General features: G+C 44.3%; 4 protein-coding genes across 4 annotated transcripts; all 4 read left to right on the top strand.

Moving 5' to 3' along the window:
- The first annotated feature begins 4,778 nt into the window (after nt 1-4,778).
- LOC100841368 (thionin BTH7) lies at nt 4,779-5,710 on the top strand. The gene is made up of 3 exons (XM_003557540.4): nt 4,779-5,110; nt 5,196-5,264; nt 5,367-5,710. The coding sequence occupies exons 1-3, from the start codon at nt 4,867-4,869 to the stop codon at nt 5,459-5,461; spliced, it is 408 nt and encodes a 135-aa protein (XP_003557588.1). The 5' UTR covers nt 4,779-4,866; the 3' UTR covers nt 5,462-5,710.
- A 3,931-nt stretch (nt 5,711-9,641) lies between these two features.
- On the top strand, nt 9,642-10,570 carry LOC100841672 (thionin BTH7-like). Its single transcript, XM_024457287.1, has 3 exons — nt 9,642-9,970; nt 10,056-10,124; nt 10,227-10,570. The coding sequence occupies exons 1-3, from the start codon at nt 9,727-9,729 to the stop codon at nt 10,319-10,321; spliced, it is 408 nt and encodes a 135-aa protein (XP_024313055.1). The 5' UTR covers nt 9,642-9,726; the 3' UTR covers nt 10,322-10,570.
- Nucleotides 10,571-14,499: 3,929 nt separating this feature from the next.
- Nucleotides 14,500-15,431, top strand: LOC112269867 (thionin BTH7-like). The gene is made up of 3 exons (XM_024457282.1): nt 14,500-14,831; nt 14,917-14,985; nt 15,088-15,431. Exons 1-3 carry the CDS (start codon nt 14,588-14,590, stop codon nt 15,180-15,182), a joined length of 408 nt encoding a protein of 135 aa, XP_024313050.1. The 5' UTR covers nt 14,500-14,587; the 3' UTR covers nt 15,183-15,431.
- Nucleotides 15,432-19,360: 3,929 nt separating this feature from the next.
- LOC112268586 (thionin BTH7-like) lies at nt 19,361-20,292 on the top strand. The gene is made up of 3 exons (XM_024457280.1): nt 19,361-19,692; nt 19,778-19,846; nt 19,949-20,292. The coding sequence occupies exons 1-3, from the start codon at nt 19,449-19,451 to the stop codon at nt 20,041-20,043; spliced, it is 408 nt and encodes a 135-aa protein (XP_024313048.1). The 5' UTR covers nt 19,361-19,448; the 3' UTR covers nt 20,044-20,292.
- The last annotated feature ends 3,638 nt before the right edge of the window (nt 20,293-23,930 follow it).

Here is a 23,930-nt window from a genome sequence, read left to right as displayed (position 1 = left end):
ACGAAGATGCAGCTTCACCAACTTTCCTTGGAGCTCCAGATCCAAGCAATTCGACTCCTTCAACGCCACCACGACGGCCAGGACGGGTCAAATCACCACGAATCGGAGCTCCAACAAGCTTATTGACCAAGCCATCGCCAGATCCGAACCTCTCCTTCATCTTCCGCCAAGGAGAAAGAACAAGAAAGCTCGCTGGCCACCCTATGCTGCTGCTCGCGAGCAGCCTAGAGAAGCTTCTAGAAGACGACATAACGCCAGACGCGTCTAAGGCAATCGAAGACCTAGCCCTACAACTACTATGGACAGCGGTGACCTGGCCTGATTTTTCGTACTTCATGTTAACATAATCAGTTTTGAACCCCAAATAGGAACTAAGCAAAAATGCTTTGCCAAACGGCCACAATAAGAAGGTGGTAAGTTGTCGAGCCTATTTTACAGCTCCGTAGGGGCATGCTAGCCCACTTTTTTGTGTTTGCAGCCATTTTCTGACATCGTGACAGCTCATACACGGATTTGGATCAATGCAAAAAAAATCACCGCTTTGACTATTTTCGTGCGCTGTAGACCATGTTTTTTGAGTTTTTGACTAACTTATCGATATCGTGACCCCCACTACACGGTTGAGTCTTTTTTTTTTCTAGTGAAGAAAAATCACCTATTGGCCATTTTCACCGGTTGAAAATTAATGTTTTGGCGGTTTCCATGGGCGATAGCCAATGTTATATTTTAATACCGCAACACTATGTCAGGTCAGGGTTTTTGTAAGACATGGATGCGATATTCTTGGTGCCTACCACATCAGCCTTGCGCCATGCCAGATCCCGTAGGCTTTCCTTGCTTCGGCCCTGCGTGCTTCATCCGGAACCAAAGTGGCCCAGATATCCGAAGTTAGATACACAAGAAGTGGTTCGATTCTGAGTTGTGCATGCTTCTTTTTGTACCTCGGCGGGCCTAGCATATATGGATTATGAGAAAATACTAGATTCTAATTATTTTGAAAGCAAAAGAGATTAGTAATTTAAGAACCACATTTGCATCTCATTAAAGTGGGTTAACGAATTAGTAATATATTATGTGTGAAAGTTCTTGGTTTGAGCATATTGTGAATTAAGATGTATTAAATAATTAGCAATTTGCATCCATATATAACTTTTCACCTATGAATGACATTGACTTACAACTATTCTAGTTTTCTCCCTTGATTTACATAGCACGTAACATTATACACCAACACATGATTATGTGTTACACAAAATTGTATGTTACTATATAAATGTCGTAGTAACACATTTTTGGATCTTCTCTAGTATTTGTTACTATCTACCTTGCAACACATATGATGTGTTACTGCAGTTTTAATCTCTTAACACATGCATGTTTTCATGTGTTACATGATTATGTTACTTTAAACTCAGTTTTGTTTTAGTGCAACTAAATTGGATTTTATTGATGACCATGAGCTTAGGTGCATTTATCATCCTAGAGTATGATATTCACCTTAAAATCTGGCTTTCTGAAGTCTTATGGACAATACAAACAATGTGAGAAGTATTTGAAAATATGTATAGTGTGCTTTCATATACAAACGGCGAAGGATTTAGGGGCGATGAGCAGGGCGACATCCTGCCCCCCCCCCCCCCCCCCGAAAAAAAAAATAAGTTCAGCTTAGTACAGTTTAGCAATAACAAACTATAAGCCCAAGGCAAATCGCCTCCCAGGCCTCTGGGCGTTGGCCCGTAGCGGCCTGAGCAGCCAGCCCCTGGCCTCCTCTAGGTATTCTCTACTCTAATTCGTATCTACTCTAAAGCGCAACAAGGCAGCAAGCCCATCTAGAGAGAGCAGCATAGCTGGGCAGTTGGGCCAGAAGGAGATTCCACAGGCAGCCGAGCACTCGCCAAACCGATCGATAGATCAGAATTCGGCAGAAGGAGAATCGTTTTCTCTTCGGTCCCCTGCTTCTCCGCCGCGCATGCTCATCCTCCATCGGAACAAACTCAAAAATCGACAACGCCTGATTCGCACGGTGAGTTTCTAATGGTTTAAGAAAATTGATGCTCACCGCAGCGCCCCCGCGCCCTCATCTCCAGTTCCTGCCTCCGTCTAATACATATTTTGGTTGATTTTAGTACAATGCATTTCCATTGCTCCTTGCCTATAAACCATGCAGGTTGTGCACGGTTTTACTTGTCTGCCAAAATATGTTAGGAGGAGAGTTAGAGGGAGAGAAATCGCCCTCCTTCCAATCAGTTTCTCCCTACCAAGTACCAACACAACCTGTACCCGAAAGAAAAAACAATTATGCGTTATGTTGCTTCGTTGCATGTGCTCAAAAATATGTACTCCTCCTACAAGATGCTGTACTATACAGGGATCTAATCTCGTGCGTAATTTGACCAAACCGACAAATCTCAGTAGAAATAAAAAAACTGAAATGCAGCAGGTGGCGTCTGGATCATATCGCAGATTGGATCAACCCCGCGCACGCGATGGTGCTTCTGCTCAGCAGAGCCACGTAATCCCGCTCATTGAATTGTCATCGCGTCACGTGAGAAGTATGCAGCTTAATTTAATGAGATCTCTAATTTAATTCATTTCGATCTCATAGCAAGATCATTTTTAAACAGCCGCGCAGTGGGCATTTCAATAATGGAAAAACTATGTTCTGTCCCAACACAATTGGTTCAGCGAAGAAACGAACAAATCATCAAGCAAAATGCCTTCTCTATTTTGCAGAAAAATAAATCAAGCAGAACAGAGACAAGTTAAGGTCTAGCTAGGGTTTATAGGTTCATCGGAGACAAATTTTCAGCTTCATGATTGGATTAAAATACATAATAAAGCTGCAGTAAAGTGTTTTTAAACTTTGATGAAGAGTATAGACTGCGCTTAAATTTGGTGGCCATATCACATATTTATTTTTTCTAATCTCTTTCCAGTCTCACATGGAGGTACAACCCGACTCAGGTCACCGGCATTAGGCACATATCCAAAATTATACTTGGGAGATCCAAATGCATTATGTAGATTTTTTTCTGAAAAAGGTGAACATTCTTCCGGCCTTTGCAGACAGTTTAGATCTTAGATATTAGTACTACAACTTAAAAAGACAACAAAGTCTTCATATAGCTATCGCTATGGTGTTACCTCAGAACTCGTCTAAAAGACACGATAAAACACCTTTGACGAATCTCAGATCATCGGCCTATATAGGTCACATGACCGACCTATCTTCATCGTCATCCTTCACAACAACAATGTTATGCGTAGCAGCAACCGACAGCACCTGTCGCCGCCGCATTGTTGCAACAGTGGCTCCACCTTCATGTTTTAGGACCTCCGCATGGCCTTCGACTTGCTGCTGGACATTGGCCTGGGTGGCACCGCCAGCTCTAATTCGATAACATGTACTTATTCAAGAAAATACAATAGGATGGCGAAACACCTAATTATCGAATGAATAAAATACACCGCGGATCCTAAAACTATTCGAGGTGTGCCAAGTGAGTGCTAATTCTATCAAAGTGCATATTTGGACTCTATTTCTTCGTAAGTTGTTCACGCGTGGTCGTATTCGAGCCCGAGCCGCTGGTGAGACCAGCCACGTGGCAAGTTGACTGCCAGGCTGGCTAAATGTCGGGTCGCTAGAAATTGCAAATAGGCCCAACCTTTTCATTTTACTCATTTCGCGGTTCTTTCCCCGATTTTCCCGAGCCCACCCGGAGCAGAGGTGACACGGCAGGCGATTCTAGTATTTCCCCTCAGGCGAGCTTTGAAGGGGGCCGGCGGCGCGGACGGCTCAAGCAATGGGAAGAAGAAAGAGAAGAAGGAGAGAGAATTTGCCAGCTGCAGTCTCTATTTTTTATAAGGGGGTTTCTGCACAATTCCAGACCGCAGGAACGGCGGGAAAACTCCCGCCCAACGACCTTGGCCGATGTGGCAGCGGTCAACTTGCCATCTGGCCAGTCAGCGGCGGTTTGGGCTCGAATCAGACCACACGTGAACAACTTACAAAGAATTAGGATCCAAACATGCACTTTGATAGAATTAGGACTCATTCGACACACCACGAATAGTTTTAGGACCTGCGGTTCATTTTACTCATTCGATAACATGTACTTATTCAAGAAAATACAATAGGATGGTGAAACACCTAATTAATTTTCTTCCTAACATGTGGCAGCCGTGGTGGCCGTAGTTATCGGTACAACATACACGCATTCAAGCTCTGAGAACAAATCCACATCTGAGAGTCCCGTGTGGCCCTGCATATTAGGCCAGCTCCTCGAACATCATGTCCGTGATTCATGTAATCAATGTAAAAATTTATTAGATTAGCGCAAGAGTAAGCACAAGTTTAGGTTTGGCCTAAGGTAGGTTAATTAGGGATCACGTTGCATGTCATGGTGGGACCGGGGTAGGCGCTGCTCCGCGTGGTGGGCAACGACGCGGCCAACACGGCTGCCACCCCGTATAATAAGAACACGGCCAACACGGCCAGCACCATCTAACATCAAGTAGAGTGGAATCGCGGGTGCGCACGGTGCTTAGGCATGCAGGCCCTGACCTCCCCACAATACCCAGATCGATTCCCAACAGCTAGCTAGGACTCCAAGGACATAAATTATATCTCATGTCACTGTGTAATGTCAAAACATGTTAATTATAGTTAAAGGGTGTTTTACACGGAGAGAAAGACACAGAGAGAGAGAGAGATTCGCATGCCTACAACACTCTATTGTACGATCCACACACCATCATCTCTCTATAAATAGGAGCCTCGAGTCTCAGGCAATCCATCAATCCAAGCTAGCCATCAAAACCAGCCAGCCATCGAAACAAGTAGACATAAAAACCAGCCGGCCAGCCATGGCAAGCAACAATGGTCTTAAGAGCGTGATCATTTGTATCCTCATACTGGGGCTAGTTCTGGAGCAGGTCCAAGTAGAGGGAAAGAGTTGCTGCAAAAACACGTCGTCAAGACTCTGCTACAACGCCTGCCGTAAAGCTGGGGGTAGCCAAGGAGCCTGTGCAAGCACTTGTGGATGTATACACATCGATGGCAAAAGATGTCCAGCTGACTATCCTTCTATGCATCTTCTCCCAGACTCCCGTAAAGAAAACTCAGTCTTCATTTCCCACTTCTTTTATTTTCTCTTGCAAATAAGTTATTGACGGCCAGTTATTTTCTATTGCAGGTGAATCAGATGCCATTAAGTACTGCAACATCGGATGTAGCTCTACCGTGTGTGACAACATGAACCATGGTATATATATATACCTCTACATTAATTTTAATTTCTGTCATATAGAACTGTAATTTTTTTTGTGTGTCCAATAGATATATAATGTCCACTATTTTGCACCAGTTTTTCGCGGCGAAGAGAACGTGGAACTCTGCTTCGATGCATGTGTGAGTCTTTGTAACGGGACTGAGGCTGCCGTTGCATCGGTTGCAGCCTAATCATGCATGTGCATGCAAGATGTCCAAGGCCGAGATCATGTTGCTAATTCATGTTCAATAAACTTGGATCCTATCAATCGTATCCAAGCAAGTGTGTCGTGTTATTTCTGGAAACGAGTTTCTCTTTCCTCATTCCAATAAGAATCTCAACGAGAATATATTTGTACCACTCTTTGTACCCTTGGCCTATTAATATGAATAGCACAACTATGTAATTTCTGTTACATTAAATTCAGTTTTTATTTTTCATGCCAGTGTTGCTTTTTGTAAGTACCTTTTTGTGAAGTTTGTGAAATCTTATTGGAACCAGAATAAAACATCAATAAAACAATAATGAAGTCTTGACAAAAACTGTATTTTGTGAAGCCTTGATAAAACCGGGTGAGACCTTAATAAAACCGGCTAAATCCGGATCCGGATCCGGCGGCACAGGATACGGGGGAAGAGAAAATGTCTATCCGGTCGGATCCGGATTCGGATATCGGATATCTCAACCGGATACTGTATAAGCATAATCCAACGGATAACGGATTATCCGGATTTCGGATCGGATGATCCGGCAGTAAATATTAGCATATTATTAGTTTTTTTAATCAAAAATACTGCAGGGCTAAAGTTGGGCTGCTCCTGTCATGGACTAAGGCCTAAGGCCCATATACTAAATTACTAGCCCTATCCTAGACACAGCCCCGGAAGGAACTCTCTCCGCCTCTCTCGCTCGGTCTCTCTCTCTCGTTCTCTCTGGCTCGTTCTCTCTCTCCCATCCCAACCGCTAGTATTTATTTTGTCTACTTTGTCTACTGCTCTGGTGAATGCATGTTGACTGTTGCATGATGGCACATGTTGCTGAATATGAGACTATGTGTTCTAAAAAATTGTGAGTTTTAGACCCTTAAAAATGTACTACTACATGATATGTACTGCGTGTGTGAGACTATGTCCTGAAGGTATTATCCGTCCATTATTGTCCGTTTCCTGTTCAGTTCCGATCCGCTGCCGCACTGTTTCCGTTTCCGACATAATCCGCTATATTCCGTTTCCGTTTCCGCGTCCGAACCCATATTCGTACCGCTACCGAATGCGATAAAAAATATGGTAAGGATATGGTACGAGCATTATCTGTCCGAATCCGATCCTGTTTCACCCAAGCAGCCAGCCCCTGGACTCCTCTAAGTATTCTCAACTCTAATTCGTCTCTACTCTAAAGCGCAACAAGGCAGCAAGCCCATCTAGAGAGAGCAGCATAGCTGGGCAGTTGGGCCAGAAGGAGAATCGACGGTCAGCCGAGCACTCGCCAAACCGACCGATAGATCAGAATTCGGCAGAAGGAGAATCGTTTTCTCTTCGGTCCCCTGCTTCTCCGCCGCGCATGCTCATCCTCCATGGAACAAACTCAAAAATCGACAACGCCTGATTCGCACGGTGAGTTTCTAATGGTTTAAGAAAATTGATGCTCACCGCAGCGCCCCCGCGCCCTCATCTCCAGTTCCTGCCTCCGTCTAATACATATTTTGGTTGATTTTAGTACAATGCATTTCCATTGCTCCTTGCCTATAAACCATGCAGGTTGTGCACGGTTTTACTTGTCTGCCAAAATATGTTAGGAGGAGAGTTAGAGGGAGAGAAATCGCCCTCCTTCCAATCAGTTTCTCCCTACCAAGTACCAACACAACCTGTACCCGAAAGAAAAAACAATTATGCGTTATGTTGCTTCGTTGCATGTGCTCAAAAATATGTACTCCTCCTACAAGATGCTGTACTATACAGGGATCTAATCTCGTGCGTAATTTGACCAAACCGACAAATCTCAGTAGAAATAAAAAAACTGAAATGCAGCAGGTGGCGTCTGGATCATATCGCAGATTGGATCAACCCCGCGCACGCGATGGTGCTTCTGCTCAGCAGAGCCACGTAATCCCGCTCATTGAATTGTCATCGCGTCACGTGAGAAGTATGCAGCTTAATTTAATGAGATCTCTAATTTAATTCATTTCGATCTCATAGCAAGATCATTTTTAAACAGCCGCGCAGTGGGCATTTCAATAATGGAAAAACTATGTTCTGTCCCAACACAATTGGTTCAGCGAAGAAACGAACAAATCATCAAGCAAAATGCCTTCTCTATTTTGCAGAAAAATAAATCAAGCAGAACAGAGACAAGTTAAGGTCTAGCTAGGGTTTATAGGTTCATCGGAGACAAATTTTCAGCTTCATGATTGGATTAAAATACATAATAAAGCTGCAGTAAAGTGTTTTTAAACTTTGATGAAGAGTATAGACTGCGCTTAAATTTGGTGGCCATATCACATATTTATTTTTTCTAATCTCTTTCCAGTCTCACATGGAGGTACAACCCGACTCAGGTCACCGGCATTAGGCACATATCCAAAATTATACTTGGGAGATCCAAATGCATTATGTAGATTTTTTTCTGAAAAAGGTGAACATTCTTCCGGCCTTTGCAGACAGTTTAGATCTTAGATATTAGTACTACAACTTAAAAAGACAACAAAGTCTTCATATAGCTATCGCTATGGTGTTACCTCAGAACTCGTCTAAAAGACACGATAAAACACCTTTGACGAATCTCAGATCATCGGCCTATATAGGTCACATGACCGACCTATCTTCATCGTCATCCTTCACAACAACAATGTTATGCGTAGCAGCAACCGACAGCACCTGTCGCCGCCGCATTGTTGCAACAGTGGCTCCACCTTCATGTTTTAGGACCTCCGCATGGCCTTCGACTTGCTGCTGGACATTGGCCTGGGTGGCACCGCCAGCTCTAATTCGATAACATGTACTTATTCAAGAAAATACAATAGGATGGCGAAACACCTAATTATCGAATGAATAAAATACACCGCGGATCCTAAAACTATTCGAGGTGTGCCAAGTGAGTGCTAATTCTATCAAAGTGCATATTTGGACTCTATTTCTTCGTAAGTTGTTCACGCGTGGTCGTATTCGAGCCCGAGCCGCTGGTGAGACCAGCCACGTGGCAAGTTGACTGCCAGGCTGGCTAAATGTCGGGTCGCTAGAAATTGCAAATAGGCCCAACCTTTTCATTTTACTCATTTCGCGGTTCTTTCCCCGATTTTCCCGAGCCCACCCGGAGCAGAGGTGACACGGCGGGCGATTCTAGTATTTCCCCTCAGGCGAGCTTTGAAGGGGGCCGGCGGCGCGGACGGCTCAAGCAATGGGAAGAAGAAAGAGAAGAAGGAGAGAGAATTTGCCAGCTGCAGTCTCTATTTTTTATAAGGGGGTTTCTGCACAATTCCAGACCGCAGGAACGGCGGGAAAACTCCCGCCCAACGACCTTGGCCGATGTGGCAGCGGTCAACTTGCCATCTGGCCAGTCAGCGGCGGTTTGGGCTCGAATCAGACCACACGTGAACAACTTACAAAGAATTAGGATCCAAACATGCACTTTGATAGAATTAGGACTCATTCGACACACCACGAATAGTTTTAGGACCTGCGGTTCATTTTACTCATTCGATAACATGTACTTATTCAAGAAAATACAATAGGATGGTGAAACACCTAATTAATTTTCTTCCTAACATGTGGCAGCCGTGGTGGCCGTAGTTATCGGTACAACATACACGCATTCAAGCTCTGAGAACAAATCCACATCTGAGAGTCCCGTGTGGCCCTGCATATTAGGCCAGCTCCTCGAACATCATGTCCGTGATTCATGTAATCAATGTAAAAATTTATTAGATTAGCGCAAGAGTAAGCACAAGTTTAGGTTTGGCCTAAGGTAGGTTAATTAGGGATCACGTTGCATGTCATGGTGGGACCGGGGTAGGCGCTGCTCCGCGTGGTGGGCAACGACGCGGCCAACACGGCTGCCACCCCGTATAATAAGAACACGGCCAACACGGCCAGCACCATCTAACATCAAGTAGAGTGGAATCGCGGGTGCGCACGGTGCTTAGGCATGCAGGCCCTGACCTCCCCACAATACCCAGATCGATTCCCAACAGCTAGCTAGGACTCCAAGGACATAAATTATATCTCATGTCACTGTGTAATGTCAAAACATGTTAATTATAGTTAAAGGGTGTTTTACACGGAGAGAAAGACACAGAGAGAGAGAGAGATTCGCATGCCTACAACACTCTATTGTACGATCCACACACCATCATCTCTCTATAAATAGGAGCCTCGAGTCTCAGGCAATCCATCAATCCAAGCTAGCCATCAAAACCAGCCAGCCATCGAAACAAGTAGACATAAAAACCAGCCGGCCAGCCATGGCAAGCAACAATGGTCTTAAGAGCGTGATCATTTGTATCCTCATACTGGGGCTAGTTCTGGAGCAGGTCCAAGTAGAGGGAAAGAGTTGCTGCAAAAACACGTCGTCAAGACTCTGCTACAACGCCTGCCGTAAAGCTGGGGGTAGCCAAGGAGCCTGTGCAAGCACTTGTGGATGTATACACATCGATGGCAAAAGATGTCCAGCTGACTATCCTTCTATGCATCTTCTCCCAGACTCCCGTAAAGAAAACTCAGTCTTCATTTCCCACTTCTTTTATTTTCTCTTGCAAATAAGTTATTGACGGCCAGTTATTTTCTATTGCAGGTGAATCAGATGCCATTAAGTACTGCAACATCGGATGTAGCTCTACCGTGTGTGACAACATGAACCATGGTATATATATATACCTCTACATTAATTTTAATTTCTGTCATATAGAACTGTAATTTTTTTTGTGTGTCCAATAGATATATAATGTCCACTATTTTGCACCAGTTTTTCGCGGCGAAGAGAACGTGGAACTCTGCTTCGATGCATGTGTGAGTCTTTGTAACGGGACTGAGGCTGCCGTTGCATCGGTTGCAGCCTAATCATGCATGTGCATGCAAGATGTCCAAGGCCGAGATCATGTTGCTAATTCATGTTCAATAAACTTGGATCCTATCAATCGTATCCAAGCAAGTGTGTCGTGTTATTTCTGGACACGAGTTTCTCTTTCCTCATTCCAATAAGAATCTCAACGAGAATATATTTGTACCACTCTTTGTACCCTTGGCCTATTAATATGAATAGCACAACTATGTAATTTCTGTTACATTAAATTCAGTTTTTATTTTTCATGCCAGTGTTGCTTTTTGTAAGTACCTTTTTGTGAAGTTTGTGAAATCTTATTGGAACCAGAATAAAACATCAATAAAACAATAATGAAGTCTTGACAAAAACTGTATTTTGTGAAGCCTTGATAAAACCGGGTGAGACCTTAATAAAACCGGCTAAATCCGGATCCGGATCCGGCGGCACAGGATACGGGGGAAGAGAAAATGTCTATCCGGTCGGATCTGGATTCGGATATCGGATATCTCAACCGGATACTGTATAAGCATAATCCAACGGATAACGGATTATCCGGATTTCGGATCGGATGATCCGGCAGTAAATATTAGCATATTATTAGTTTTTTTAATCAAAATATACTGCAGGGCTAAAGTTGGGCTGCTCCTGTCATGGACTAAGGCCTAAGGCCCATATACTAAATTACTAGCCCTATCCTAGACACAGCCCCGGAAGGAACTCTCTCCGCCTCTCTCGCTCGGTCTCTCTCTCTCGTTCTCTCTGGCTCGTTCTCTCTCTCCCATCCCAACCGCTAGTATTTATTTTGTCTACTTTGTCTACTGCTCTGGTGAATGCATGTTGACTGTTGCATGATGGCACATGTTGCTGAATATGAGACTATGTGTTCTAAAAAATTGTGAGTTTTAGACCCTTAAAAATGTACTACTACATGATATGTACTGCGTGTGTGAGACTATGTCCTGAAGGTATTATCCGTCCATTATTGTCCGTTTCCTGTTCAGTTCCGATCCGCTGCCGCACTGTTTCCGTTTCCGACATAATCCGCTATATTCCGTTTCCGTTTCCGCGTCCGAACCCATATTCGTACCGCTACCGAATGCGATAAAAAATATGGTAAGGATATGGTACGAGCATTATCTGTCCGAATCCGATCCTGTTTCACCCAAGCAGCCAGCCCCTGGACTCCTCTAAGTATTCTCAACTCTAATTCGTCTCTACTCTAAAGCGCAACAAGGCAGCAAGCCCATCTAGAGAGAGCAGCATAGCTGGGCAGTTGGGCCAGAAGGAGAATCGACGGTCAGCCGAGCACTCGCCAAACCGACCGATAGATCAGAATTCGGCAGAAGGAGAATCGTTTTCTCTTCGGTCCCCTGCTTCTCCGCCGCGCATGCTCATCCTCCATGGAACAAACTCAAAAATCGACAACGCCTGATTCGCACGGTGAGTTTCTAATGGTTTAAGAAAATTGATGCTCACCGCAGCGCCCCCGCGCCCTCATCTCCAGTTCCTGCCTCCGTCTAATACATATTTTGGTTGATTTTAGTACAATGCATTTCCATTGCTCCTTGCCTATAAACCATGCAGGTTGTGCACGGTTTTACTTGTCTGCCAAAATATGTTAGGAGGAGAGTTAGAGGGAGAGAAATCGCCCTCCTTCCAATCAGTTTCTCCCTACCAAGTACCAACACAACCTGTACCCGAAAGAAAAAACAATTATGCGTTATGTTGCTTCGTTGCATGTGCTCAAAAATATGTACTCCTCCTACAAGATGCTGTACTATACAGGGATCTAATCTCGTGCGTAATTTGACCAAACCGACAAATCTCAGTAGAAATAAAAAAACTGAAATGCAGCAGGTGGCGTCTGGATCATATCGCAGATTGGATCAACCCCGCGCACGCGATGGTGCTTCTGCTCAGCAGAGCCACGTAATCCCGCTCATTGAATTGTCATCGCGTCACGTGAGAAGTATGCAGCTTAATTTAATGAGATCTCTAATTTAATTCATTTCGATCTCATAGCAAGATCATTTTTAAACAGCCGCGCAGTGGGCATTTCAATAATGGAAAAACTATGTTCTGTCCCAACACAATTGGTTCAGCGAAGAAACGAACAAATCATCAAGCAAAATGCCTTCTCTATTTTGCAGAAAAATAAATCAAGCAGAACAGAGACAAGTTAAGGTCTAGCTAGGGTTTATAGGTTCATCGGAGACAAATTTTCAGCTTCATGATTGGATTAAAATACATAATAAAGCTGCAGTAAAGTGTTTTTAAACTTTGATGAAGAGTATAGACTGCGCTTAAATTTGGTGGCCATATCACATATTTATTTTTTCTAATCTCTTTCCAGTCTCACATGGAGGTACAACCCGACTCAGGTCACCGGCATTAGGCACATATCCAAAATTATACTTGGGAGATCCAAATGCATTATGTAGATTTTTTTCTGAAAAAGGTGAACATTCTTCCGGCCTTTGCAGACAGTTTAGATCTTAGATATTAGTACTACAACTTAAAAAGACAACAAAGTCTTCATATAGCTATCGCTATGGTGTTACCTCAGAACTCGTCTAAAAGACACGATAAAACACCTTTGACGAATCTCAGATCATCGGCCTATATAGGTCACATGACCGACCTATCTTCATCGTCATCCTTCACAACAACAATGTTATGCGTAGCAGCAACCGACAGCACCTGTCGCCGCCGCATTGTTGCAACAGTGGCTCCACCTTCATGTTTTAGGACCTCCGCATGGCCTTCGACTTGCTGCTGGACATTGGCCTGGGTGGCACCGCCAGCTCTAATTCGATAACATGTACTTATTCAAGAAAATACAATAGGATGGCGAAACACCTAATTATCGAATGAATAAAATACACCGCGGATCCTAAAACTATTCGAGGTGTGCCAAGTGAGTGCTAATTCTATCAAAGTGCATATTTGGACTCTATTTCTTCGTAAGTTGTTCACGCGTGGTCGTATTCGAGCCCGAGCCGCTGGTGAGACCAGCCACGTGGCAAGTTGACTGCCAGGCTGGCTAAATGTCGGGTCGCTAGAAATTGCAAATAGGCCCAACCTTTTCATTTTACTCATTTCGCGGTTCTTTCCCCGATTTTCCCGAGCCCACCCGGAGCAGAGGTGACACGGCGGGCGATTCTAGTATTTCCCCTCAGGCGAGCTTTGAAGGGGGCCGGCGGCGCGGACGGCTCAAGCAATGGGAAGAAGAAAGAGAAGAAGGAGAGAGAATTTGCCAGCTGCAGTCTCTATTTTTTATAAGGGGGTTTCTGCACAATTCCAGACCGCAGGAACGGCGGGAAAACTCCCGCCCAACGACCTTGGCCGATGTGGCAGCGGTCAACTTGCCATCTGGCCAGTCAGCGGCGGTTTGGGCTCGAATCAGACCACACGTGAACAACTTACAAAGAATTAGGATCCAAACATGCACTTTGATAGAATTAGGACTCATTCGACACACCACGAATAGTTTTAGGACCTGCGGTTCATTTTACTCATTCGATAACATGTACTTATTCAAGAAAATACAATAGGATGGTGAAACACCTAATTAATTTTCTTCCTAACATGTGGCAGCCGTGGTGGCCGTAGTTATCGGTACAACATACACGCATTCAAGCTCTGAGAACAAATCCACATCTGAGAGTCCCGTGTGGCCCTGCATATTAGGCCAGCTCCTCGAACATCATGTCCGTGATTCATGTAATCAATGTAAAAATTTATTAGATTAGCGCAAGAGTAAGCACAAGTTTAGGTTTGGCCTAAGGTAGGTTAATTAGGGATCACGTTGCATGTCATGGTGGGACCGGGGTAGGCGCTGCTCCGCGTGGTGGGCAACGACGCGGCCAACACGGCTGCCACCCCGTATAATAAGAACACGGCCAACACGGCCAGCACCATCTAACATCAAGTAGAGTGGAATCGCGGGTGCGCACGGTGCTTAGGCATGCAGGCCCTGACCTCCCCACAATACCCAGATCGATTCCCAACAGCTAGCTAGGACTCCAAGGACATAAATTATATCTCATGTCACTGTGTAATGTCAAAACATGTTAATTATAGTTAAAGGGTGTTTTACACGGAGAGAAAGACACAGAGAGAGAGAGAGATTCGCATGCCTACAACACTCTATTGTACGATCCACACACCATCATCTCTCTATAAATAGGAGCCTCGAGTCTCAGGCAATCCATCAATCCAAGCTAGCCATCAAAACCAGCCAGCCATCGAAACAAGTAGACATAAAAACCAGCCGGCCAGCCATGGCAAGCAACAATGGTCTTAAGAGCGTGATCATTTGTATCCTCATACTGGGGCTAGTTCTGGAGCAGGTCCAAGTAGAGGGAAAGAGTTGCTGCAAAAACACGTCGTCAAGACTCTGCTACAACGCCTGCCGTAAAGCTGGGGGTAGCCAAGGAGCCTGTGCAAGCACTTGTGGATGTATACACATCGATGGCAAAAGATGTCCAGCTGACTATCCTTCTATGCATCTTCTCCCAGACTCCCGTAAAGAAAACTCAGTCTTCATTTCCCACTTCTTTTATTTTCTCTTGCAAATAAGTTATTGACGGCCAGTTATTTTCTATTGCAGGTGAATCAGATGCCATTAAGTACTGCAACATCGGATGTAGCTCTACCGTGTGTGACAACATGAACCATGGTATATATATATACCTCTACATTAATTTTAATTTCTGTCATATAGAACTGTAATTTTTTTTGTGTGTCCAATAGATATATAATGTCCACTATTTTGCACCAGTTTTTCGCGGCGAAGAGAACGTGGAACTCTGCTTCGATGCATGTGTGAGTCTTTGTAACGGGACTGAGGCTGCCGTTGCATCGGTTGCAGCCTAATCATGCATGTGCATGCAAGATGTCCAAGGCCGAGATCATGTTGCTAATTCATGTTCAATAAACTTGGATCCTATCAATCGTATCCAAGCAAGTGTGTCGTGTTATTTCTGGAAACGAGTTTCTCTTTCCTCATTCCAATAAGAATCTCAACGAGAATATATTTGTACCACTCTTTGTACCCTTGGCCTATTAATATGAATAGCACAACTATGTAATTTCTGTTACATTAAATTCAGTTTTTATTTTTCATGCCAGTGTTGCTTTTTGTAAGTACCTTTTTGTGAAGTTTGTGAAATCTTATTGGAACCAGAATAAAACATCAATAAAACAATAATGAAGTCTTGACAAAAACTGTATTTTGTGAAGCCTTGATAAAACCGGGTGAGACCTTAATAAAACCGGCTAAATCCGGATCCGGATCCGGCGGCACAGGATACGGGGGAAGAGAAAATGTCTATCCGGTCGGATCCGGATTCGGATATCGGATATCTCAACCGGATACTGTATAAGCATAATCCAACGGATAACGGATTATCCGGATTTCGGATCGGATGATCCGGCAGTAAATATTAGCATATTATTAGTTTTTTTAATCAAAATATACTGCAGGGCTAAAGTTGGGCTGCTCCTGTCATGGACTAAGGCCTAAGGCCCATATACTAAATTACTAGCCCTATCCTAGACACAGCCCCGGAAGGAACTCTCTCCGCCTCTCTCGCTCGGTCTCTCTCTCTCGTTCTCTCTGGCTCGTTCTCTCTCTCCCATCCCAACCGCTAGTATTTATTTTGTCTACTTTGTCTACTGCTCTGGTGAATGCATGTTGACTGTTGCATGATGGCACATGTTGCTGAATATGAGACTATGTGTTCTAAAAAATTGTGAGTTTTAGACCCTTAAAAATGTACTACTACATGATATGTACTGCGTGTGTGAGACTATGTCCTGAAGGTATTATCCGTCCATTATTGTCCGTTTCCTGTTCAGTTCCGATCCGCTGCCGCACTGTTTCCGTTTCCGACATAATCCGCTATATTCCGTTTCCGTTTCCGCGTCCGAACCCATATTCGTACCGCTACCGAATGCGATAAAAAATATGGTAAGGATATGGTACGAGCATTATCTGTCCGAATCCGATCCTGTTTCACCCAAGCAGCCAGCCCCTGGACTCCTCTAAGTATTCTCAACTCTAATTCGTCTCTACTCTAAAGCGCAACAAGGCAGCAAGCCCATCTAGAGAGAGCAGCATAGCTGGGCAGTTGGGCCAGAAGGAGAATCGACGGTCAGCCGAGCACTCGCCAAACCGACCGATAGATCAGAATTCGGCAGAAGGAGAATCGTTTTCTCTTCGGTCCCCTGCTTCTCCGCCGCGCATGCTCATCCTCCATGGAACAAACTCAAAAATCGACAACGCCTGATTCGCACGGTGAGTTTCTAATGGTTTAAGAAAATTGATGCTCACCGCAGCGCCCCCGCGCCCTCATCTCCAGTTCCTGCCTCCGTCTAATACATATTTTGGTTGATTTTAGTACAATGCATTTCCATTGCTCCTTGCCTATAAACCATGCAGGTTGTGCACGGTTTTACTTGTCTGCCAAAATATGTTAGGAGGAGAGTTAGAGGGAGAGAAATCGCCCTCCTTCCAATCAGTTTCTCCCTACCAAGTACCAACACAACCTGTACCCGAAAGAAAAAACAATTATGCGTTATGTTGCTTCGTTGCATGTGCTCAAAAATATGTACTCCTCCTACAAGATGCTGTACTATACAGGGATCTAATCTCGTGCGTAATTTGACCAAACCGACAAATCTCAGTAGAAATAAAAAAACTGAAATGCAGCAGGTGGCGTCTGGATCATATCGCAGATTGGATCAACCCCGCGCACGCGATGGTGCTTCTGCTCAGCAGAGCCACGTAATCCCGCTCATTGAATTGTCATCGCGTCACGTGAGAAGTATGCAGCTTAATTTAATGAGATCTCTAATTTAATTCATTTCGATCTCATAGCAAGATCATTTTTAAACAGCCGCGCAGTGGGCATTTCAATAATGGAAAAACTATGTTCTGTCCCAACACAATTGGTTCAGCGAAGAAACGAACAAATCATCAAGCAAAATGCCTTCTCTATTTTGCAGAAAAATAAATCAAGCAGAACAGAGACAAGTTAAGGTCTAGCTAGGGTTTATAGGTTCATCGGAGACAAATTTTCAGCTTCATGATTGGATTAAAATACATAATAAAGCTGCAGTAAAGTGTTTTTAAACTTTGATGAAGAGTATAGACTGCGCTTAAATTTGGTGGCCATATCACATATTTATTTTTTCTAATCTCTTTCCAGTCTCACATGGAGGTACAACCCGACTCAGGTCACCGGCATTAGGCACATATCCAAAATTATACTTGGGAGATCCAAATGCATTATGTAGATTTTTTTCTGAAAAAGGTGAACATTCTTCCGGCCTTTGCAGACAGTTTAGATCTTAGATATTAGTACTACAACTTAAAAAGACAACAAAGTCTTCATATAGCTATCGCTATGGTGTTACCTCAGAACTCGTCTAAAAGACACGATAAAACACCTTTGACGAATCTCAGATCATCGGCCTATATAGGTCACATGACCGACCTATCTTCATCGTCATCCTTCACAACAACAATGTTATGCGTAGCAGCAACCGACAGCACCTGTCGCCGCCGCATTGTTGCAACAGTGGCTCCACCTTCATGTTTTAGGACCTCCGCATGGCCTTCGACTTGCTGCTGGACATTGGCCTGGGTGGCACCGCCAGCTCTAATTCGATAACATGTACTTATTCAAGAAAATACAATAGGATGGCGAAACACCTAATTATCGAATGAATAAAATACACCGCGGATCCTAAAACTATTCGAGGTGTGCCAAGTGAGTGCTAATTCTATCAAAGTGCATATTTGGACTCTATTTCTTCGTAAGTTGTTCACGCGTGGTCGTATTCGAGCCCGAGCCGCTGGTGAGACCAGCCACGTGGCAAGTTGACTGCCAGGCTGGCTAAATGTCGGGTCGCTAGAAATTGCAAATAGGCCCAACCTTTTCATTTTACTCATTTCGCGGTTCTTTCCCCGATTTTCCCGAGCCCACCCGGAGCAGAGGTGACACGGCAGGCGATTCTAGTATTTCCCCTCAGGCGAGCTTTGAAGGGGGCCGGCGGCGCGGACGGCTCAAGCAATGGGAAGAAGAAAGAGAAGAAGGAGAGAGAATTTGCCAGCTGCAGTCTCTATTTTTTATAAGGGGGTTTCTGCACAATTCCAGACCGCAGGAACGGCGGGAAAACTCCCGCCCAACGACCTTGGCCGATGTGGCAGCGGTCAACTTGCCATCTGGCCAGTCAGCGGCGGTTTGGGCTCGAATCAGACCACACGTGAACAACTTACAAAGAATTAGGATCCAAACATGCACTTTGATAGAATTAGGACTCATTCGACACACCACGAATAGTTTTAGGACCTGCGGTTCATTTTACTCATTCGATAACATGTACTTATTCAAGAAAATACAATAGGATGGTGAAACACCTAATTAATTTTCTTCCTAACATGTGGCAGCCGTGGTGGCCGTAGTTATCGGTACAACATACACGCATTCAAGCTCTGAGAACAAATCCACATCTGAGAGTCCCGTGTGGCCCTGCATATTAGGCCAGCTCCTCGAACATCATGTCCGTGATTCATGTAATCAATGTAAAAATTTATTAGATTAGCGCAAGAGTAAGCACAAGTTTAGGTTTGGCCTAAGGTAGGTTAATTAGGGATCACGTTGCATGTCATGGTGGGACCGGGGTAGGCGCTGCTCCGCGTGGTGGGCAACGACGCGGCCAACACGGCTGCCACCCCGTATAATAAGAACACGGCCAACACGGCCAGCACCATCTAACATCAAGTAGAGTGGAATCGCGGGTGCGCACGGTGCTTAGGCATGCAGGCCCTGACCTCCCCACAATACCCAGATCGATTCCCAACAGCTAGCTAGGACTCCAAGGACATAAATTATATCTCATGTCACTGTGTAATGTCAAAACATGTTAATTATAGTTAAAGGGTGTTTTACACGGAGAGAAAGACACAGAGAGAGAGAGAGATTCGCATGCCTACAACACTCTATTGTACGATCCACACACCATCATCTCTCTATAAATAGGAGCCTCGAGTCTCAGGCAATCCATCAATCCAAGCTAGCCATCAAAACCAGCCAGCCATCGAAACAAGTAGACATAAAAACCAGCCGGCCAGCCATGGCAAGCAACAATGGTCTTAAGAGCGTGATCATTTGTATCCTCATACTGGGGCTAGTTCTGGAGCAGGTCCAAGTAGAGGGAAAGAGTTGCTGCAAAAACACGTCGTCAAGACTCTGCTACAACGCCTGCCGTAAAGCTGGGGGTAGCCAAGGAGCCTGTGCAAGCACTTGTGGATGTATACACATCGATGGCAAAAGATGTCCAGCTGACTATCCTTCTATGCATCTTCTCCCAGACTCCCGTAAAGAAAACTCAGTCTTCATTTCCCACTTCTTTTATTTTCTCTTGCAAATAAGTTATTGACGGCCAGTTATTTTCTATTGCAGGTGAATCAGATGCCATTAAGTACTGCAACATCGGATGTAGCTCTACCGTGTGTGACAACATGAACCATGGTATATATATATACCTCTACATTAATTTTAATTTCTGTCATATAGAACTGTAATTTTTTTTGTGTGTCCAATAGATATATAATGTCCACTATTTTGCACCAGTTTTTCGCGGCGAAGAGAACGTGGAACTCTGCTTCGATGCATGTGTGAGTCTTTGTAACGGGACTGAGGCTGCCGTTGCATCGGTTGCAGCCTAATCATGCATGTGCATGCAAGATGTCCAAGGCCGAGATCATGTTGCTAATTCATGTTCAATAAACTTGGATCCTATCAATCGTATCCAAGCAAGTGTGTCGTGTTATTTCTGGAAACGAGTTTCTCTTTCCTCATTCCAATAAGAATCTCAACGAGAATATATTTGTACCACTCTTTGTACCCTTGGCCTATTAATATGAATAGCACAACTATGTAATTTCTGTTACATTAAATTCAGTTTTTATTTTTCATGCCAGTGTTGCTTTTTGTAAGTACCTTTTTGTGAAGTTTGTGAAATCTTATTGGAACCAGAATAAAACATCAATAAAACAATAATGAAGTCTTGACAAAAACTGTATTTTGTGAAGCCTTGATAAAACCGGGTGAGACCTTAATAAAACCGGCTAAATCCGGATCCGGATCCGGCGGCACAGGATACGGGGGAAGAGAAAATGTCTATCCGGTCGGATCCGGATTCGGATATCGGATATCTCAACCGGATACTGTATAAGCATAATCCAACGGATAACGGATTATCCGGATTTCGGATCGGATGATCCGGCAGTAAATATTAGCATATTATTAGTTTTTTTAATCAAAAATACTGCAGGGCTAAAGTTGGGCTGCTCCTGTCATGGACTAAGGCCTAAGGCCCATATACTAAATTACTAGCCCTATCCTAGACACAGCCCCGGAAGGAACTCTCTCCGCCTCTCTCGCTCGGTCTCTCTCTCTCGTTCTCTCTGGCTCGTTCTCTCTCTCCCATCCCAACCGCTAGTATTTATTTTGTCTACTTTGTCTACTGCTCTGGTGAATGCATGTTGACTGTTGCATGATGGCACATGTTGCTGAATATGAGACTATGTGTTCTAAAAAATTGTGAGTTTTAGACCCTTAAAAATGTACTACTACATGATATGTACTGCGTGTGTGAGACTATGTCCTGAAGGTATTATCCGTCCATTATTGTCCGTTTCTTGTTCAGTTCCGATCCGCTGCCGCACTGTTTCCGTTTCCGACATAATCCGCTATATTCCGTTTCCGTTTCCGCGTCCGAACCCATATTCGTACCGCTACCGAATGCGATAAAAAATATGGTAAGGATATGGTACGAGCATTATCTGTCCGAATCCGATCCGGTTTCACCCAAGCAGCCAGCCCCTGGACTCCTCTAAGTATTCTCAACTCTAATTCGTCTCTACTCTAAAGCCCAACAAGGCAGCAAGCACATCTAGAGAGAGCAGCATAGCTGGGCAGTTGGGCCAGAAGGAGAATCGACGGTCAGCCGAGCACTCGCCAAACCGACCGATAGATCAGAATTCGGCAGAAGGAGAATCATTTTCTCTTCGGTCCCCTGCTTCTCCGCCGCGCATGCTCATCCTCCATGGAACAAACTCAAAAATCGGTTTTTTGAAAAGTAAAAGACAGCACCCGGAGGTTCAGCCGGAAGTTCCGGTTCCTAGAATGACCTCTTGGGCCAGCATAAACAAATACTGTTTCAACATCATAAAACAATGTTTCAAAATACTGCAGCGGAAAAGGGTAGAACATAAGGGCCACAACTACTCAAAGGTGAGAGCATGTTGGAATGTAAGCACATGACCCACAACATAACGACGAACCTCACTCATCGTCGGATCCACCTGCATTGTTATTTGCAGCCATAATGCATTTGAATGTATTGGCAAGTTCACCAGAGTTATAAAGGAACTACCAAGTACATGCATAATTTGGCTAGGAGGGGTTTGGCCATTTGCATAAAAACATCATTGTTCAATTCTATCACTTTTAAACAAATAGTTTTGAATTCTATTGGACACGGGGTAGAAACACCCATGCTCCTATTAACCTAGGCAAATTGAGTAGATACATCAATGCTCCTACCCAGTTCAATCCATTCATTGTATTAAGAAATTGGAATGAGTGAGACCTTCCTTACGGCCCCAATATCTAGTTGCTCATAATTGTCCGTAACCGGGGACACGGCTAAGTACTTAGTTTGACACTCTCGAGAGGTGGTACACTTTACCCACAAGAAATCGACGTGTTAATCCCTTGCTGTCCTCAGGGTAAAGTAACAATGACATCGATTACAGGAATTTTCAGAACATATTCCCCCAAACCACCTGAGGGACGCGTCCAACCTACACTGCTACATACCGATGTCACCTCAGATCCAGGTTCATATTTCTTACATCCATCCTGGGAGAGCCCATAATACCATATGGTTGTACTAGAAGCTATTAAACAAGAAACTAGTCCAGTCTCTAGTTACCCCGGGTGGCATTCCTCATTTGCGACGCAGGCGCTCCCATAGAAATGGCGAGACGACTCATAGAAATGGACCCGACGTCGCATAAATCTCCAATTCCTCAAAGCAGCCCACCTAGGACGGTTCATTGAATTACTTGTTTTGCCATACACTAGGAAAACCATATTGTAATTCAATAGTTTCACATTGTCATAATACCACCCTCATATATTATCATAGCATACCATTTTACTACTATGATGGCAATTGGTGGTAAGGACATGTCAAGGGTAACCTGTACTACTACGAGAATCATAGCTAGCATAGGTACAATAATAATCTTAACAATGCAACTGATAAAATCTAGTGCGTAATAAAATAATGGGATGATGGTCAAAGTGAACTTGCCTTGATAGCAATTGGTATTCAAGCACTCTTGACAATCACACAGTTCGCTCTCTAAGAAAACTAATCAATACAAACAATGCATACATAAACACACAATACACTCAAAAGCAAAAATATATGCCATGATGCAATGCAAAAAATGTGACATGATTTGGTTTATTTTATTTGGGTGATCAACTGCTCCTAAGCATTGGTAATTAAAATTAATGCATAGGGTTCTAAACAAAAAGCAAAGGCTAGGGTTTAAACCCTAAAATAAGGTTTTATTGGCATCAGCCATTTACTTCAATTCAAAATATTTATTTCTCTGTCCCAATGGACATAGGAAAATAAAAAAAATATTTGGGCACTGGTTTCAATTAAAAAGAACTTCTAAATAATTAGTTATGAATTAAATGGTATTAAACCCTATTCTGTAAATTGACTGTGATTCAAATGTTCAAACTTAAATTTAAACAGTGCAAAAATATTCTACAGGTTGAGAGCTTTCCAAAAAGGTAAAGTTTGTCAAATTTGGCCAAAGGGTTCAAAAGTTATAATCATTTGAAGTTATAGGGCTTTTCTGCAAAAGTGCCATTTAATTAAACCAGGGAATTAAAATTACATTTTTATTTTTCTATTAAAGTGCCACATGTCAGCATCTAATTGGATGATACCGGTTCGATTAAAATGAATTAACTGGATCTAATCTCGGCCGTTGATCAAGATCCAACGGACGAGATTGAGCATGAGGGTTTACAGGCAGCGCTAGGGTCCCGGCGGAGCTCCGGCGACGGCGGGGAGCGGCGGCGGGCGTTTTCCGGCGTGGTTTCGGGTCGGGGAGGAGATGGGCGTGCGCGTCTCGTTGAGGCGGAGATGCGGGCGGCAGCGGCGCTCCTTGGGGATGTCGGACGCCACGCTTGGGACGACGGAGACGCGGCGGCGGGCGGCGGAGCTTCGGCTTCTCGTCGGCGAGGTGCTGCGGTGCGCAAAAAGGTGAAGCAAGTGCGTCAGGGGGTGCGCAAGAGAGAGAGGAAGACGAAGGGGCAGGAGGCGAGCGCGTTTAGGCGGCGGCAGGGGCGAGCGACGGCGAGGAATCGCGGCGGCGTGGGCGCGTAATAGGGACGGCGAGAAGGGGGAAAAGAACGGGGAGGTCGCAGGCTTTATGGAGGCGCGCTTGGCGAGTTTCAAGAAGGCCGGGATCAGCGGGGCGGCGATGGCGCGCGCGGAATCCGGTGCGGACACGTCGCG

Source organism: Brachypodium distachyon, chromosome 1 (assembly GCF_000005505.3).
Source record: "Brachypodium distachyon strain Bd21 chromosome 1, Brachypodium_distachyon_v3.0, whole genome shotgun sequence".
In the NCBI taxonomy this organism is placed as follows: domain Eukaryota; kingdom Viridiplantae; phylum Streptophyta; class Magnoliopsida; order Poales; family Poaceae; genus Brachypodium; species Brachypodium distachyon.
This window is presented reverse-complemented; position numbering and strand designations above follow the sequence as displayed.